Here is a 19314-nt window from a genome sequence, read left to right as displayed (position 1 = left end):
CTGCAGCACATTGACTACAGGATGAGGTGCATCCTGCAGGATGGCCGGATCTTCATCGGGACCTTCAAAGCCTTCGACAAGCACATGAATTTGATTCTGTGTGACTGTGATGAGTTTAGGAAGATCAAGTAAGGAGAGGGCTGTTTGGCGGGAGAAGGAGCTGAGGAGGAAGTGGATGGGAGGGGTGGGCCACATTTGGGATGCTAATGCAGCTAGTGCTCTTGCTCTCCTGCTTTTGACTTAAATGGGACAGTTGGCCACCAAGACATAGCTTCCTTCATCCCGCAAACCTTGCTCTCTGAGTTTAGCAAAGTGGAAGAGGTGAGGAGGGCTGCTAGGCTTTTAATTACTCTGATTTGCATGCCCCTGGGTACTGGGGTAAAGGGCTCTCATGTTCTCCCCACAGGTGTGTGAGGGGGGAGAGCTTGATTTTCTGGCCTCATTACCTATTTGTAAAGCTGTAGCCTACAGGGCTCTCCTAATGCGGCCTGGTCTGAAACTGCTTTAAGAAGCCTCTGACCCTCTTCAGGGTAAGTGCTCTGCTCCCCATGTGGGCTTGGGGCCAGTCATTTTTGTTGACATTTTCTAAAAAATAAAAATTAAAAAAATGGAGATATTTTCTGGTTTGCTGCAATTCTGTAAGTTACTAGCTAACTCAGGCCCTTAAACAAAGTGGTCTATTTCAGTCCTGTTTTATATATTCAGGACATCTTGAGGCTCAACAAGATGGTGAGCCTTGTCATATGACACTCTTGTCCTATGCAGCATTCATATTATGGACTGACTGAATTCCCTTAAGTTCTTTTTGAGATTGTTTTCTTTTGTGGCCCAAGATCAAGTATAGAATAAAAATGCAGAGATGTCTGAGTGCTTGGTAGGTGTTAGAGTGGGACCAGCAGATCAGTGTGGAACTCCCATTTTAAAAACAAAACTGATTTTCCGGTTTAAAAAATGTTGAAAAATGTGTTTTAAATAAAGTTAATGAGAAAAAAAGCTTGACTACTTATTAGTTTCCATTATGAAAAGCCACACTATAGGCTTATTTAACAAACCAGTATGAGCTAAAAAAGGAAAAAAATAAAATCAAGTTGTCTTTTTAAAAATCAGGACATTTTGTCTTTATAGCTTCCTGCTCCCATCTTGTTAGTTTTCCTAGTTCACCCTCATCCCATTCATCGACTTTGGTGGTTTGTTTGGGGTGGGCTCTGGCCTGAGGTCACCCTTGTGAAAAGTCAGCATCTGTGTGTGTGGAATCTCTTTCCTTTATTCCATCTGTTTCTCATATAAGGTGAAGGGTGGATTGTAGTAGGCCTTGAGGTTGAATCGTACACTGCGTGGGTGTGGAGCCAGTCACTCACTTTTGATAAAGAATTGTTCAGCCTGTCTCTTTCTGTGAAGTCTTAAGCTGAAGGGAGGAAACAAGGTAGTAGCTGAGACAACCAGGAAAGGCTTTGCCATTGGCTGTGGAAGCATCTTAGCCATGGCTGGGGTTTCTTGCTGCTTGTCCTGTTTCCTGGTCTTCGTGTCTACTTGGCTTGGTAGGAAACAACAGCTAGCTATCTCCATGTGAGATCACCTTGCCTGGGGTACTGCCTGTTTTAGAAAGTTTATATACTATTTGTCAGATCATGTAATACACAGCCGACCTTGGTAAACCTAATGTTCCCTGCCTTCTAATACTTGCTTATTTTTCTTCTAAAAATTCAATTTTAGGCCAAAGAACTCCAAACAAGCAGAAAGGGAAGAGAAGCGAGTCCTTGGTCTGGTGTTGCTTCGAGGGGAGAACCTGGTCTCCATGACAGTAGAAGGACCTCCTCCCAAAGATGTAAGTCCTTCCTGAGTACCTGTTGAAGGGAGGCCCTTATGAGAGCCAGGCTCTGTCAGGTACTCTGGCTCTGCATCCCTTTACAGATAGTAAATGAAATCTTAAAACAGCTACCTTGCCAGTGAGTGGAGAGACAGCTAGAATTTGTGACTTTAATGCCCACGCCCAGAGGAATCCTAATCATCAGAGAGCTGCCTGAGGCCATATTGGTCACCCAGCAGTTCTGTATATGTATGCAACAACAATTAGTAAAAAGGGAGAGGAAAGGGAAAGGGGCAACTGTAATTATCTCAAAAAAATTAACAGTCCTTCTGGGTACTTTGGTGCAAGCCGTCAGTCCCAGGAGAGGCAAGGGGATCTATGATTTCAGGGCTACATAGTATAAGACCCTGTCTCAAACAAAAACAATAACAAAACAGCTCCAAATAATAGAATTTATGAATGTTTTATTTGGTAGTTAGAGAATATTAGCATTTATTATTATTTATTACCTGTGCACCAGGGATGTTAGTGTTTTATTTAATCATCGTAAGGGGTTTTTAGTTTGCTTTTTGAAAATTATCATCTGGGGTTGGGGATTTAGCTCAGTGGTAGAGCACTTGCCTAGCAAGTGCAAGGGCCTGAGTTTGGTCCTCAGCTCTGAAAAAAGACAAAATAACAACAACAAAACAAAAAAAACCCCACCTCACCTTATGGATGAAATGAACTGAGTTTTAGCTCACCTAAGATGTCATAGCTAGTAAATGGTAAACCTGACATTTGATCCCAGATGTTCTTGGTTCTATAAACACCAAATATGTTTCTAAATAGAGCTCTCTTATAAAGAACCTGGCCAAATTCGTTTTCTCTTTGAGACATTGCCAACTGGGAGAATATTTCTAGCCTGTATTTATGTGTGTGTGCATCTGTTTTAATTTTTGCCATGCTTGGGTTTAACCCAGGGTGCCATGTATGCTGGGTAAGCACTCTGCCACAGAGTTGTAGCTTCAGCTCCCGTGTTTATTTTTATTCACACATGGTTGGTATGTAACACGTGAAAAATTTTTATAAATATTTTCAGTTACCCCCCCCTGCTTTGCTTTACATCTGCCGATGACTTTGAGATAGCCTCTCCAGTGAGTACAGAGTAGTTTATCTCACTCATTTTGGTATTTTAAACTCTGCAGTACAGCTTTTCTCATTGGTAAATGTGTATAAGGTATTATTTGGCCACTGTCATTTATGTCTGTGTCTGTGTCCAGCTCACGTTCTATGTTTACTCATAGTTTTGAGCTTTGACTCCGGCTTTATTCTTTTGGGAATGAATGTAGGTATTGAGTGACAGGTGTCTCTAGATTTAAGATGTAGTTTTTTAAGGGGTGACAGGTTTCTTGGTTTTGCATGGAGGAGGAATGATGTTAGGCTATACAGTTAGTGCTGTTTATTTGCCTTATAGATCTGAGAGGTTTAGGCAGTGCTATTCCAAAGATGTACTTAGAATTCTTGAAGACACTGAGTATTACAGCATCTTTCTTTCTCTTTTTCAGACTGGCATTGCCCGAGTGCCACTTGCTGGAGCTGCAGGGGGGCCAGGCATCGGCAGGGCTGCTGGCAGAGGAATCCCGGCTGGTGTTCCTATGCCCCAGGCTCCTGCAGGACTTGCTGGGCCAGTCCGAGGTGTTGGAGGGCCATCCCAACAGGTGAGGTATTGGAGGAAGATAGTAGTTTCTGGTAGCCGAAAGGATAAGGGCAAACCCACAGCTTGGGGAAGAGTCCAGAATGACCAGTCTCGTGGATGACACGATTATCAGTTATTACTGTATGAAGAGATGTACAAAAGGTATTCTGGTCAACTGAAATTAGGAGACTGTTCCCGTGACATTTCTCTTCCCATGTCACCAGTTTTAATTAAAAGTACAAGTGCTTTTCCCAAGTTGGATTGGGAACTCTTAATATTAATATCAGGCCAAGAGACTGGACATTGAGCACTCAGGCTTTCTGATACATACGACTTTTACATGGAAAGTAATGGCATGAGCTGTAGCTCTAGGACTCCATGATGCTCAGTGCAGTTTGGGAGAAGAGTAGGAAGCTGCACTGAAGATTGCTTTCATTCCTCTGTATTTCCTTAGGTGATGACCCCACAAGGAAGAGGCACTGTTGCAGCTGCTGCAGCTGCAGCCACAGCCAGTATTGCAGGAGCCCCAACTCAGTACCCACCTGGTCGTGGGGGTCCTCCTCCACCTATGGGCCGAGGGGCCCCTCCTCCAGGTGAGTATCGTCATCAAAGGACACTAGCATTAGTCACACAGTGCCTTAGCTGGATTCATGATGAAATAGATCCTTGACTGAAGCTGATGATGCGTCTGTGTAATTAAGCAGGATTACTCTGAGATCCAGCCTGGCTGACTGAACTGGGAACTAGCTGGACAAGAGCCATTAGGAATGCCACTCTGGCTCAAGGGCCACTTTGCTTGTGAGGCTGAGAGGATGAACTAGACCTTCTGACTTGGTAGACAGCTTTGTATGTTTCCTTCCATCTTTTAGAAGGTCACCTGAGCTCTTCTCTTCCAGGTATGATGGGCCCACCTCCTGGCATGCGGCCTCCCATGGGTCCCCCAATGGGGCTTCCTCCTGGCCGAGGAACTCCAATGGGCATGCCCCCTCCTGGGATGCGGCCTCCTCCTCCAGGCATGCGAGGTAAGTGCCTAAAACACTGAGTTTGGCTGCTTTTCCTAGAATTTACTAGGGCAGGAACTGGAGGTTTGCTTTAGACCACATCCATTTTGGGGCCTCAAATTCAGGGAAGTGAGGTCTTGGAGGTTAGCTATGTCCTGGAAGTATCGAGGAGAGGTAAGCATTTAACTGGTCGGCTTTGCTTCCAGAACAGAGATGTGTTCATGGCTCAACCCAGATGAGAGTGTCTGAGATCACAGTAGAGACTGTCTGATGCCCTTGACTAATTTAGGAGTATCTTTCTTGCTGGGCATGGTGGCCCATGCTTTTAATTCCAGCACTCAGGAGGCAGATAGAGCTCTGATTTTGAGGTCAGCCAGGTTGTGAGACTTTCTTGCCCCCTCTCCCCAAAAAGAAAGCCCAGAGGGCATCTTGACTACCAGCCCTGTGTTCTTTCTATGAAGTCTTCATAGTAGGTCTTAAGTAGTGGTCAAATTTTATGACCATTTATTTTATGTCTCTGATTTTTGCATTTGTAGTTTTTTCAGACGTAGCTCCAGGAATGTCTCCAACTAGCTCTGCATGTATGTCCCTGTAGACACTTGATAGCTACTTATAGAGCCGGGAAGTTGGGGGCTTGAGTTATAGATCAGATACTGACTAAAAACTTGTTTCTCTTGCTTTAGGTCTGCTTTGATCTTCACACAGCATTATGTCAGTAGCTCAGAGGCGATGTGGACTCTGTTCCCCAGGGTCAGGTTACCACAGACCTGTTTGTTTGTTATGCAGTTCATGGAGTCTCCCTGGATTGTCTGGTTTCCCTTTCAGGGCTCCCTCCCTGGGAAATGTGCCCTCCAAGGCCCTAGACTCATCTTGGTTCTCCTCAGCTCCTTGCCTGTTTCCTTCGCAAAAGGCTGTATGTACATAGTCCTTTTTCTCTGTGGCCTATGAAGCTGGTTTATAATAAACTAAGAGACTGTTATACATAGAGTTGATATATTCATTTGTCTTCAGAGTGCATAATAGTTAGAAAAGGTTACCTTGGAAATTTAAATCATACTTTTAGCTGTTTCCCACTAGTATTTTACTGTTTGGACTAAGAAAATTACAAAGGTGAATCAGTATGAAGCTTTTTGCCCACCAAATGTAAAGATCAGTTTGATGAAATAAATATCATCCCTTGGGTATGAAACAAACACTAAAAGTGAAAATGTTCTTGAGGGGTTGTGGGTAGCTTCTGTATAACTGTCTCAGGGCCGCACAGCACACACTGTAACCTACTTGTAATGGGCTTGCCAGTTTGTTTGGATGAAGAGATAGTGAGCAGCATTAAGTCTTGGTACTTAGTGCATCAAGACTAGTGGTGAGCCATGGAGGTGTTTGGTTTCTTGGCATGCAGTGGTAGTTCTAAAGTCACATTAGCAGGGGTGAAGAGTCAGCGATCAATCCCATTATCCTTTCATGATCAAACTGGGAACAGAAGAAATGCTAAATAATACAAATCCCTCAGCTAAGGCTGGGGAATGTGGCTTAATGATGGAATATTTGTCCATTATGTGCAAAGCTAGATTTGATTCCCTGCACTGTCAGGATGGGGAGTGGCTGCACAGCCAACAACATGAAGCTCCTGCTGTGGCTGTGCCTCCACTGGGTGCTGGAAGCTGTAGTTAGGGCAGTGGGAAGAAGATGTGTAGCTAGGAGAGTAAGTAACTGCAGATGATAGGATTGTGTGTTCAGGAAGCTGCAGGTCCATAGGCAGCCAGTGAGTGAACAAATTGAGCAAAGTTGTAGGGTAGAAATGGATACAAGTCTATACCAGTGTCAGTCTGGAAAGGAAACTAATAGTTGGGATAGTGAATTGAGTTCTCTAGAACAGAGCTTACAAAATGAATTATAAAAGCTAGTTTATTAGATTGGCTTATAGACTGTAGTCCAACTGGTCCAACAATGGCTGTCTATCCATAGAAAGTCCAAGAATCCAGTAGTTTAGTCCACAAGGCTGGATGTCTGTTTTCAGTATTCACCACAATCTCAAGGAAGTGGCTCTCTTGTGCCAGCAAGAGTAAGAAGGCAAAGGGCACGTTTCTGTTTTCCATGTGCTTTATATAGGCTGTCAGCAGAAGGCCCAATTAAAGATGGATCTTTCCACCTCAAAAGATCTGGATTAAAATTGGGTCTTCCCAGTTCAAGTGATTTTATTAAGAAAAAAATGCCTCAGGTGCACCCAGTTTTTAGTTAATTGTAAATTTAGTCAAGTTGACAACTAAGGTTAGTGATCACAGATAGCAACCAGGAGAATAGGCACCAAAGAGGTCTAAGGTTTCTGAAAATGAAAAATTGTGAAAGGAAATGAGGAAAGATGGGTTGGAACATGATTGTTAAGCTAGTTATACCACTTAAGTGAATTTGATTCTCTTAAGTCTAGTGGAATAGTTTAAAAGAAACATGCTAATTTTGTGTACCACAGGGAGTCTTGAACAGCCACAATTTTCAAAGTAAGATGTTTAAGGTCTAGGTAGCTGTCAAAGCTGTGATAGAGTACAATAGTTGCATCTAGGCATGGACTGTGAGTAGAGATGGGAATTGAGAGACGCCCTGGACTATGGAGATAAGCTTGAAGGTAATTAAAAAAAGCAGCTCAAACAGGTAATGTTGAGTGAGACAGGAATGACCACAGACCTCTACTGCACTCCATTCTCCTCACTCAACAATCTAGGAAAGGTAAAAAGATAGACTGAGTATAAGGAATACAAACCATTATTCACTACGATGGTGGGTTTTTAGGTTTGACACTGAAAGCATAAGCAACAACAAAAGGTGCCAGGGACTTATCAGAGTTGTGAAGTTTAGTGTACCAAAGGATGAAGGGAAAAATATTTGCAAATCCAGTGACTTGAAGGAAAATGGAATCCCAGCATACAGTGCTTGCCACTTCCCCTGGGTGTTCGTTCCTTTTTGTTATGTTTTTATATACTCAAAAATATTCTTTTTTTATATTAAGATAATTTATATGGGAGTATCTTGGCGGTTGTATGTTCCTAAGTATACTCTCCCTGCCCAGTTTCTCCAGAGGCCAGACTAGGTGCCATATCCCTTGTGAGTCACTGTTGATGTTAGGAACGGAGTCTAACTCCTTTGCAGGAGCAGCCAGTGCTGTTAACGCTGCACTGTGTCTTTAGCCTAGCCTTTAATTATTTAAAATTAAATGTAGTGTTTATATGTGAGAGTGTGAACCGTGGAGTGCACATGGAGGTCAGAGAACACCTTGTGGGGGTTGTTTCATTCCTTGGTCTCAGGGTCATCTGGCAAGCACTTTTACCTGTTGAACCATCTTAGCCCAGAAAGAGCTTCTCTTTGTTATAGTCTTGGAGATGGAACCTGAGGACCTTGGCCACAGTTGGTAATTGCTCTACTGCTGAAGCCATGTCCTCAGCCCTCTTTATTTTGAGACAGTGTCTAAGTTGCCCACTTTAGCTTTGAATTTACTTAAATTCAGACAGACCTTAAGTTTAGCCCCCACTTGCCAATTCCCGAGTAGCCGGAATTACAGGCTTGTGCTGTCAAAAACATCTCAGATCTTTATATATAAACATGATGAGCGAAGTACCACCAGTTCTCTGTGACTGGACAGTTAACTTATTTTTTTCACTAACAATGAGACGGCTGAATCTTGCATAAATATACTCTGTATTTAGCTAATTAAATGGAATTTGAGTCAAAGGATATAAACATTTTAATTATCAAGAAAGTTGATTAAAGTTAATTACCTTGAAAGTGAGTCCATTTGCCCTGTTACATGTTTGTTAGACACAACTGACAATTTACTAGGTCCTCCTTTAGAAATTGGCAATTACCAAGGAAAAAGTCTACTATGGCAGTTGAAAGTTGGTATGCAAAATTATATATGTATTGTTCCTTTGCACTATGAAATTAATGTCGATTGTGTTGAGGAAAGGTTTGCGGAGATAATCACCCATGTTGACAAGTCTTTCTAATGATTGCCACTGGGTAGACTCAGGAGTGGGAACACTGGGAATTCATATTCTTGATTTCTTTTTAATAACCACAAATCAGATAGTCATGACTTAGATTATATGGAAATACTTTTCTTTGGCTTTTCCAAATTATTAGCAGTATTTCTGATTTAAAGTTTGGTATTAGAAATAAGGAAATTGCTGAGTCCAGGCGCACCTACCAGTAATCTATCTCAGGAAAGAGTTGCTTAGGGAAGAGCCTGCTTTGAGAGGAACAAAATGAAAGGGAAAATTTACATTGAATATCGTTTGGAGCCTTTTAAATATGTACATTACCAAGTTTTGAGAATCAGATGCATTTAAAATGATGAACTTGGAAAGTCCAGATCCACCAGGAGGCAGCATCACACCGCTCTGTGAAGAAGACTTGGACCGCCTGGATGCCAGCACTTGGGGTTTGCGTCTGTCTCCATTTCTCTCTTTGTCTTTTTTTCCCTCCACTTTCCTTGTAACATTTTTTTCCATTGCCTTAGGAGTCAGATCTGTAGCTTTAGACTTCACTATGGAGTTGTTTACTCTTGTGTATGTTATATCTTTGTTTCTGTTTAATAAACCAATGTTTAGCAGGGCATCAAAAGAAAAACAAGCCCATTGCCAGAATTCCTTATTAAGGGCTGTAAGCGTTGCTTTACTTACAGAGTGGGTCAGACTAACAGACTAAGAGTCAGTTTTAGGTGGGGATATTTTAGTAAATTTGAGCATACACATATTCTATGATTTAGCATTTTCATACTAAAATATATGCCCGATAGAAAAATGTTGACATAGTCTCAAAAAGACAGACATGAGAATATATGCAAAGCTGTATTCACAAATTGGACACTACCTAAATACATATCAACATTAAGTTAGACAACTTGTATATTTGTACAGTGGAGCATCTTACACCGTGCGTCTGCAGCAACACATGGCAGTTTGAATCTTCTCTACAAGTTGTCAAGTAACAAATGTCAAAGTTCAAACTCAAAACATGAACAATGTATAAGAACTAACTTCTGTGATGGAGGAGCCGGACTGGATAATGATACAGCACTTGCAGGGGGCTGGTGATTCTTTATTCTTGATCTGAGTCCCGGTTCGTGTGTGTGTGTGTGTGTGTGTGTGTGTGTGTGTGTGTGTGTGTGTGTGTGGCGGGGGAGAGCGGGAGAGGGGGAGGGAGAGAGAGAGAGGGTGTCAGGGTGGCCTCAAGCTCATCTTCCTGTTCCAGCATCCTGAGTGCTGCATATTTCTGACATGAATAAATTTCTGTGTGTACATAAGCCCTATAGGGATTGAAGAGCAAGACAGCCAAGAGATCTTGGGGGCAATCTAAAGAGGAGCGTCATCATGGGAAGTGTGTTGCTGTCCAGATGATAGTGGCTCGTATTTGTCTGCTCTTGCTATGTGCTCCTAATGTAAAGCAGTGCATGTATATTTATTGAGCACCTACTGTGTGCTAGACACCATTCTTTTCTGGGCAACTCTGCTGTGTCCACAAGAATGAACAGAACAGAACAAGCTCCTGTCCCGGAGGAGCCTGCATTTTAGTGGAAAGTGAATGGATATGCAAATGAGCGATGCTGAGTCATGGTAAACACTGGAGGAGATGGACTGTCTGGGATACTGTTCTGCTTCTTTATGGTCGACTGGAAACGGGAGGAAGCTAGAGAGCTTTCACTCAATACAGAGGCTCTGGTCTTGCTGTATAGAACAGCTGGAAGGTTTCCTGTCAGCTCCAAATCCACTCCCCTTTTTTCTTCTCAAGACAGTTTTTAGGTTTGTCAGTAGAGGGTGCTGGAGAGACATTGTCAGAAGAGACTTTGTCCCTTTGCAGCCTGGGTGATTTCTCTGGCACCAAACTTGGCAGGAAGAGGGGCTTTTGTGATGCACAGCGGGCACCAGCACTAGGCAGCTTCCTCTGGCACACTTGGGGGGTGGTGTCATGGGGTCTGAGGGAGGAGGTTCCTCAGCAGTGCTTTCCTCTGGCAGATGTGTAGCAAGTTCTGATAATGAGATGCCCAGTGGCTTCTATACTAAGCCACAGCCTCCTTGTCAAGCCTGGCCTGGCTCTCAGGCTTGGTGGTGATGGTGCACAGGGGAATATGCCCTTCCTTGGACACTGTCTTAGCCATAGACACAATAGCTGCTCTAGAAATCTGCACTTTCGCTCTTCGCTGGTGCTATTTCTTACTAACAAATCACCACATAGCTCCTGTGTCCCGAGGACACATGGCTGATGCAGGAGTAAAATGATAACCACAGTTGAAGTCAGAGGAGCCAGGGAACCAAGAGTGGTACTTGCTTTCACTGGGAGTGGGATGGGTACCTGTGAGATAGAGCATCTTGAGAAGGGATGGGGGAGGCTGAGAGACACAGGAAGGTCCATTGACAAGGTCCCTGCAAAATTCCTAGCAAGATGATGGCATGGGTCCCAGTGGAGGTGGTGATGATGTGAGCAGGGTCTGCTTGTCTGTGAAGGTAAATGCTTAGCATTTATGGTTGGAATTATTGAGGTGAAGAAAAAATAGGGACAGTATAAACTCAAGGCTTTTCACCTTAGCAGATGGATGGAAGAACAGAGTTTCCATTTGTATTTAGTTGGGACAGGGACAAATCTGAGATTCAGTTTTGGATAGATATAGGGTTTTCAAATTAAAATAGATTGAATTTTTTTTTCTATTGTATAAAAACCGTGTGTTTGGTAAAAATGACGCTTTGGATTTCAAATTTTGACCTGCTCCTAGTCTAGTGTGTGATCCTGTCTGAAGTGTTGACAGCAGCTCTCAGCCTCCATCAGCGGCACAGTCACCAGGGCAAATAACCACAGCTGCATGTCTCTGCTTTGGAGGTTAGGGCATTAAATGTCTTTTCAACTTCTGAAACAAATTGAAGCAGCGTTGGAGTTTACTAATGAATAGTTCTAGACAGATTTAAAAATGAGTCAGGTCAAGAGCATCATCATCTGGTGATATTTTTGCAGGGAGTTGCTTGGGTTGTGACTGCAAAACAACTCGAGGGGGCATTGACCTACATTCCACATACTAGACCGGGGAGCATTCATTTAAGGATTCCTGTTTGACTTTAGTAAAAACAATGAAAATGAAGGGTGGCTTGGGCTAGAACTGAGGTCTCCTGTGTAGCCTGAGCATCAGCTGTGAGGAGAACAGGATACACAGTACATGGCATGTTCAGAGCTGGTAAGATAAAACTAGAGAAGCCCGTGTCACAGCTAGTCTAAGGTTTCCATACTAGCTGGGACAACTAGATAGACCAGTCAGCAATCTCAAAGAGCTGGAAGATGAAAGCCAAAGAAATGCTTGTTTATACTGGGGATAAAGGGAGCTTCATCCAGCTCTACTGCAGGGATGCATTCTTTAGCCCAGAGAGCTCGATAAGGCTGTGAGGCTGTGAGCAGCCTTGAGTCTCTTGGTATACCAGTTGGCTATTCCTCCTTCAGTAATGTGAGGTCTTGAAAGTAAGAAGGAAGGATGATGTCAGCTTGGAAACAGCCTGAGCTTTTAATGTGTTCTTGAGACCTAGCAAAGGATGTGGGATTTACTGGCTCTCTTCAGTTATATGCTTGCCTGACCTAGCAAAGGATGTGGGATTTACTGGCTCTCTTCAGTTATACGCTTGCCTATATAAGTTATCATCTCCGGCATTTTTGTCAGAGCAACAGAAAACTGATTGGCAGCAATCAATACACAAGTCTTTTAGTGGCTCAAGATTTTAGATTTAGCAGACACAGACTTCAGTTATTATGAATGTGTTGATCTGTCAAAACTGTAGGATTCAACCACAGCGCTCACACATTCTTCAAAAACACACATGGGACATTCTTGAGGTTAGATCATGCTGGGCAGTAAAATAAATCCCAATTACTTTTTAAAAGTAAGATTGTTGTTTTGAAATGACAGTATATTCACATGCAGCTGAAACAAAACAAAACAAAACAAAACAAAACAAAACAAAACAAAACAAAACAAAACAAAACAAAACAGTACAGGGAGATCCCCTGTATCCTGTACACAGCTTGGCCCAGTGGTAACATCTTAACGATGTAGGCCTATATTACAGCTAAGATTTCTGTTTGATGTGGTCATGAAAGAATAGTTCTAGGAGGCTCCTTTATAGCCACACACACTCCTCCCTCTATGTCGTAGATGCTGGGCAACTGGAATCTGTTTCCATTCTTGTTATTTTCTCATCTTAAGACTGTTTTAAATGGTATCAGGAAGGACATAACTCTTTAGAATTGTTTTAGGCAGGCTCTCAAATCCTCCAGGTGGCCTTGAACTCGATATGTAGCCAAGCATGACCATGTAGCTGCCATTTTCCAAATGCTAGGATTACAAGCATGTATCACCACATTCAGCATATGCAGGGCTAGAGAGTAGACACAGGGATTTGTGCATGCTAGGTAAGTACTCTGTCAACTGAATGACAGCCTCAGCTCTAAGACTGCCTTTTAAAACAAAAATTAACATAATTCTATGGCATTCTTTTAGGTGTTATTGATGTCAACAGTTCCTTTTCAAGGCTGAGTAGTATTCCACAGTGTGGGGACACTACAAGTAGTTTATATACTTACCACATACTTAAATACTTGAAGGATGGACATGTAGATTGTTATTCTAGTTTGGAGTTATTATGAATAAAGCTGCTGCAAGCATCCACATGCAGATTTTTGTGTGAGCACCATTTCACATTAAATAAACAGAATTACAATAGTTGGGAATTGGTTCCAATGCTTTCTCTTAGTTCCCAAAGCCACGTCCTGGTCCTGAGGGACCCTGCCCCCAGCTGGCTTTGATTGGTAATAAAGAATTGCTGTACAGCCAATGGCTGGGCAGGGAGACAGAGGCAGGACTTTTAGATTGCGTGGGCCAGGGAAGAGAGAGGAGAGACAGAGAATCACCATAATGGGGAAGCAGAAGGATGAAACTTAAAGTCTCACTAGCATGTAAGAATCTGGGAAAGTGGCCCCTAGGGTCTCGGGTAGCAGAGAGGAAATATAGATTTTAAAAGATGCTAACTCAGGAATACCAGAGGGGAGTGTTTGCTAGCTTTGGGAAAGTTAGTGCTCAGCCATTGAACTAGTCAAGGCATATCAAAATTAGCTGGCATGCGCCTGAGTGTGTGTGTGTGTGTGTGTGTGTGTGTTTGTGTGTGTTTCATTCATAAATCCAGAAAGCTCTTGGGTGGGTGCAGCACTGAGTCAAAGCAGTTTAACTAATTCACTGCTATATACAATGGAGGGCTGTATGTGTGAAGTTGAGACTTTTTCTAGGGCTCTGGCTAGGCCTGAGAATTCATCCCCTCCACCTCCCAGTATGCTCACAGGAGACAAAGACCCAGAGTCCCTGGCTCTTTCTTCTGCAGCTCAGATCTACTGCTGAGCACCTAGAGCAAAGCATTCTTTATGTTTAATACGTTTCAACCCCAGAATTCCTGTTGACTTCTAGTATCTTCCCCTTAGTGTTAGTCTTTATCTTAAGATACTGTTTTCATTGTCATCTAGCTTTCTATATATTTCTTCTGTGTGTACATGGTATATGCTCTGTGTGTGTGTGTGTGTGTGTGTAAGCCCATGCTTGGGTGTGATCCTCAACCATTCTTCATCTTGCCTTTCAGTCAGGTCTCTCTCTGAACCTGGAGCTCACCCATTTGCCCAGTCTGGCCACAAACCCCAGGGAGCTGCTGCCCTAGAATCGGTGTTACAGGCTCGTGCTTCTTGGTGTTCATGTTCCACTGAGTGAGCTTTCTGTCGTCTTTTAGTTCGGTGGAACATATTCAAGACAGCAGATTTTGTATGACCTTGATGTCTGGACTTCCTCAGGGGGAATTTGTTTCTGAGGATTGTGTTTTAGACATGTGCCATATTCTGTTACTTCTGTGTTGGCTCCCTCCTTACCCCTGGCCCAGACTTTTGGCTAATATATAATGGTGAATCTGGAGTAAGCTCCCGTCTTCCCAGTGTATACCGCTGTGGGTTTTTGTTGTTAGTGACTTTCTTGACCTATTCTGTAGAGCCATGTGTACATCCTGGAAGCTTGCTGTATTAGCTGGTAAGTGCCTTGAATGGGAAACTCCCAGGCTTTATCGTGGTCCTCTGTGTGCTGAGGCACACCTTCATTCTTTGGCAGGAAGTTTGCTACTTGTCATTAGCCCCTACTTTCTGCTTGTGCACAGCTGCAAGGTCAGCTAGAAGTGGAGTGATTGTTCAGGAATTCCTAGTCTTTCCTGGGCAGTGCCCAGTCCTGAGCTTTAGTGCCATGCTGGGCAAGCTGGCTCCCCATATCCAAGGCCTATGTTGGAGCACTTGAGAATCCTCTATGGGCAGCTGGTTTCCATCTTTTTGCTTTTATATTTTTGATCCTGTATCCATTGACTCCAGCTTTGGGTAGCTGCTGTGCTTTCCTGCTTCACCGCACTAGGACCCCAGTACGAAGCAGAGCAACAGTAATGATAGCACACAGCTTTCCTTGCTTTCAGCCATTCTGGACACAAATGTAGATGGAAATGCAGCACCGCGCCACTGCCATTGGACTAGCTCAGACATGTGGCAATGGAAAAAACACAGTACACTCAAGAGTCCTAAATATAACATCTCTTGGCTCACACAGCTTGCAGACTGCAACCATTCCCATAGGCTCCTTGCCTGACTTTTCCTGGGGGAGAGTGAGCAGGGGACACTGCAGACTGGGCTGTATCCCTTAACTCTGTCCTAGTAGAGCAGGAGTTTGGAACCTAAACTCTTCCAGAAGCACCTTAAAGTCTGAGGGATTCTTGGGGCTCCATTGTTGATAACTTTAAATTTGAGAAGTGCTCCACTGACCTAAATTAAACACTTTCACCTGTCCCTAAAAATATGAATCCTGTAGGAAGAAGAAAAACAAAGTCACAGCCATTGCAGTCGTCAAGTGTCACATGTGATATCAGCAACCTGCCCCACACATGTGCCCGTAGGCTGGCATGTCCACCCAGCCTCCGCAACCAGGAGAACTCACTCCATAGATATCCATGAAGAGACAGATATGAACCCTTTGGTGATGTGCATGGGTTCTGGGCCTAGGCAACCTGAATTCATTGGGTGCTCCTCCACTGGGAACCTCTTACCCTGTGGGAGTCTGGCCAACAACACCCACAGGATGTAGAACAGAAATAAGAGTGTGGCTTGTCTAGTTGGCATGTAGGAAGCATGGAGTGCTGTTGTTACACTGTTCAACGCCTAGCCTTTTGTGTCTCTGCTGGTGCAGAGGCAGCTTTCCAAAGCCTAAGAGTCTGTCTGCCTAACATGGCTTCTACAGGTCCACATAGCTGGCAGCCAACTGCAGCACTGTGGTGGTTCAGGTTTAACTTGACTGGGTCTTGGAGTGCCTAGAAATTTGAACAAGCATTCTGGATGCCTCTGGTGAGGTTTGAGTCAGTAGACTAAGTAAAATAGATGGCCCTCCTCAATGTGGGTGGGCTTTATCTTATCAGGCGGGACAAAAGTGTTGACTGAGGAAGAGGGCATCCTCTTGAAAGACTGCCTTTGGGTAACCAGTTGTCGTATGGTGAGGAAGCCCTGGACGTGCGGAGGGATCGTGGGTGTGTTCAGCTGGGGGTGGCGGGTGGGGATCATCTGCCCTGCTCCAGTGGTTGTTGAGCTGAGCTGAGCAGAGAGCAGCTCTCCCCTCCAAGCTCCATCCAGATTGCAGATGTATGAGCTCTTGGTCATGACTTTAAGCCTTAAATTATGGGTTGCTTTGAAGACAGCAAATGTGTCATGGCAGAAGTCACTTAGCTGGGACATTAGTGAGGGTTCTGCCATCACTGGCAACACCTCTAACACCCTTTGCACATTTCCTCCATTCTAATCTCTAAGGGCCAAGTTCTGGCACATGGCTATCTGGGTCAGGACACTCCTCCTGGGCTATACTGGGTCCCACTATAGAAGGCTTAGTGGTTCTCAGCCTGGGGGAGAGGGTGGGGCTGTTAAGTGTGGGAACTAAAAAGGGGGCTGGGGAAAGAGGGGGGAGGGAGGAAGTCCATGTCCGGCCAGAGTTCCTCCTGTGCTCTGGGCAGGCAGACGTGGGAGGGCTGCCGGATGCTTTCCACTCAGCCCCAGTTGGGCATCTAAGCCACTGACCCCATTCGATAGGGGGAGGGTGGACAAGGGGCAGCCCCTGAAACCAAGGAGCCCCAGGACAACACCCTGTAGCCCTGGGGTTATGGCGGAGAGGGCCGAGGGAGAGAGGTTCCCATACAGGTGAGAGTGCGCAGTGGGCCTTGATGAGCAGAGACTGTTTATGGTTTTAGAGCTTTGTTATTGAAAGGCAGGGGGAAAGAGAGAAGGTAGAAAAGAGAGAGAGAGACTAGCCATGGCCAAGGGGAGAGAAAGAGGGAAAGGAGAGAGAGAGAGAGAGAGAGAGAGAGAGAGAGAGAGAGAGAGAGAGAGAAGAAAGGCTAGAGAATAAGAGGGAGAGAGCGGAAAAGAGGAGAGAGGAGAGGAGAAGACAAAGAGAGCAGAGAGAGGAGAGGAGAGAAGAGGAGAAAAGAGAATAAGAGCAAGAGAGGAGAGGAGAGGAGTGAGAGAGTGAGGAGGGGCCAAACAGCCTCTCTTATAGTGGGCTACTTTATTGTACTGTTGCTAGGTAACTGGAGAGGAGTTTAGCCTGAAGGTCAGAAGCTTGGGACATTGCCTATGTGACTACTAACCATGTTCTCTTGTGGGGGGGGGGCTGAGGGGGTGGTAACTTCAACAGGAGCCAGGGTCCCAGGAGACATGAGAGAACTCCTTCCATCCCATGTAGGTGAATTATCACCACCGGGTCCTGGGGTTCAACATCTAGCCTCAACTGGAAACCAGGCTGTCTGTGTATAGCCCAATGCCCCACATCTCCCCTGTCTGCTTTTATAAGAAAAGGGGGGGGTGTCACTGTGTGACTGTGTCATTTGTTGTGAAAATTTAGAGTGGGTGGAAGTATCAGAAGAAAACATACAGCCTAGAGAAGTAGCAGAACAAAGCCAGAGTAGTAAGGAGGGTTAAGGGTAAGGGTTGAGAAGGCAAGAGAGTGAGTTGAGAAGGCAACAATCAATCAGTTGTTCCATGGCTAGTACAATTTGAGGGTAATAACATCCATTTTGAACAGCAATTAATTAATCTAGATAGACATTATGGTTTCCTCACTATCATGTAACTTTCCCCAAAGTTCAGCAGCCATTTGGCTTTGGCAAGAGAGTTTATCTGTAGCTGGAAGGTCCCAAATCTGTCCTTTGTGGGGTTCAGTGTGTGTCTCGGGAGTCTTCAGTCAAATGAGGTTTTTGGAGGAAGGTGGATTTGTTGTCTGTAGGTCTCAGGAGATGGCACTGTCTCAGGTGGATCTGTGGCAGCAGGCACTATGTGGAGATAGACCTGTAGGAGTAATTCTAACAGAGGAGCGGAACCCCAGCAGGGGATGTCTGCATAGAGTGGATAGCAAACATTACACCTGCAATGGTTTGCTTAGGAGCACATCTTGGTCTGCTTTGGATGGCTGAGGAAGAAAATATCATGTTAATTGTGTATCTGGTGGGTAGGCAGATAACAGTTTGTCTGTAAAAGGAAACTGGTTATTAATTAAGGATTGGATGATAGAGTCATTCTGGGGGAAATGTCCTTGCTATCCAGAGAGCCCTGTGTGAGCCTGCCACAACATCATTGGGGGTACTAGAGCTTTTAAGGTGTGGGGTTTTGTTGGAAATCTGGAAGACCTTCAAAGTGGATGAGACCCTGGTCTCTCTTCTTACCACCTTTCTACTTTCTGGGCACCACGGATAAGGAATTTTGCTCCTCCATGGGCTCCCTCCCATGATGTACTGGCTTGGCATGGGCCCAAGATCAGTGAGGCCAAATGAGCATGAAGGGAAATCACCAAAAACACCAGCAAGATAAGTGTCTCCTGTTCTTTGTCTTATGTGTATGGGGGTTTTGACTGCATGTATGCCTGTGTACCATGTGCATGCCTATTCCTTGTGGAAGTCACAGGAAAGTATTGATCCTTTGGAACTGGAGTTACAGTTACTTGTAAGCCACTGTGTAGGTGCTGGGAATCGTACCAAGACCCTCTAGGTGATAAGCAGACTGAGCTTAACCACTGAGTTATCTGTCCAGCCTCAAATCTCCCTCTCCCTCTCCTCTCCCTCTCCCTTTCTCTCTCTCTGTATTGGTTATCTCTGGTATTTTTGTTATCATAACCGGAAACTAAGGCAAACCCTAACCTTTCCTCTGCCTGGAACAGGGTTTCCTAGATCTTTGTACAGCTGGCTCTTCACGTGAAGCAACCTTCTGGTACCGCAGACTGCTTTTTAGATGTGTTATGGGTCTGGGGTTGCTCAGAGATTCACTAATCTGACAATTAATAAATTGTTTAACAAATAAGAGGCTTTATTAAATACGGCCAGGACCATGGATACTGGCTGGGTTCATACCTGAAACACATGCTCAGAATATGATGCCGGAATACATTAGTCAGGGTTATAAAGGCAAAACTCACTAGGCTTAATACTTTCTGCCTTTGTGAAATCAGAGACAAGCACTCATCCTGACATCTTGCCCACGTGTGATGAAGCATACATCCTGTGCCTTGGGGGCAACCAAGCTTGTTGATAGAAGCAAAACACTGGCTTGTTATCTTACATGAACAACAGCCCCCAGCACTCTAGGAAGTCATTTGTCCTTGGCACGTGGGGCTTACAGGTAGAGGCATTTTTGTTTTATGGATCTCTTAAATACAGTAATTTAAATTTAAAACACAGCATTAGCTATCATAGGTGCTGTGTGATTCTGTGCAAGTG

General features: G+C 44.3%; 1 protein-coding gene across 2 annotated transcripts in view; it reads left to right on the top strand.

The window, feature by feature from the left end:
• Snrpb (small nuclear ribonucleoprotein polypeptides B and B1) overlaps positions 1-5468 on the top strand; it is a 7924-nt gene extending 2456 nt beyond the window's left edge. Inside the window, exons 3-8 of one of the 2 annotated variants that reach the window (XM_021184931.2) lie at positions 85-128; positions 1714-1825; positions 3352-3504; positions 3937-4075; positions 4379-4504; positions 5167-5468. In XM_021184931.2, coding sequence (XP_021040590.1) covers positions 85-128; positions 1714-1825; positions 3352-3504; positions 3937-4075; positions 4379-4504; positions 5167-5177 — 585 coding nt within the window. In that variant the 3' untranslated portion in view covers positions 5178-5468. Of the gene's footprint in view, positions 1-9; positions 129-1713; positions 1826-3351; positions 3505-3936; positions 4076-4378; positions 4505-5166 lie in introns of both variants that reach the window. The other variant, XM_021184922.2, reaches the window with a different exon arrangement.
• The last annotated feature ends 13846 nt before the right edge of the window (positions 5469-19314 follow it).

This window comes from Mus caroli, chromosome 2 (assembly GCF_900094665.2).
Source record: "Mus caroli chromosome 2, CAROLI_EIJ_v1.1, whole genome shotgun sequence".
Lineage (NCBI taxonomy): Eukaryota > Metazoa > Chordata > Mammalia > Rodentia > Muridae > Mus > Mus caroli.
This window is presented reverse-complemented; position numbering and strand designations above follow the sequence as displayed.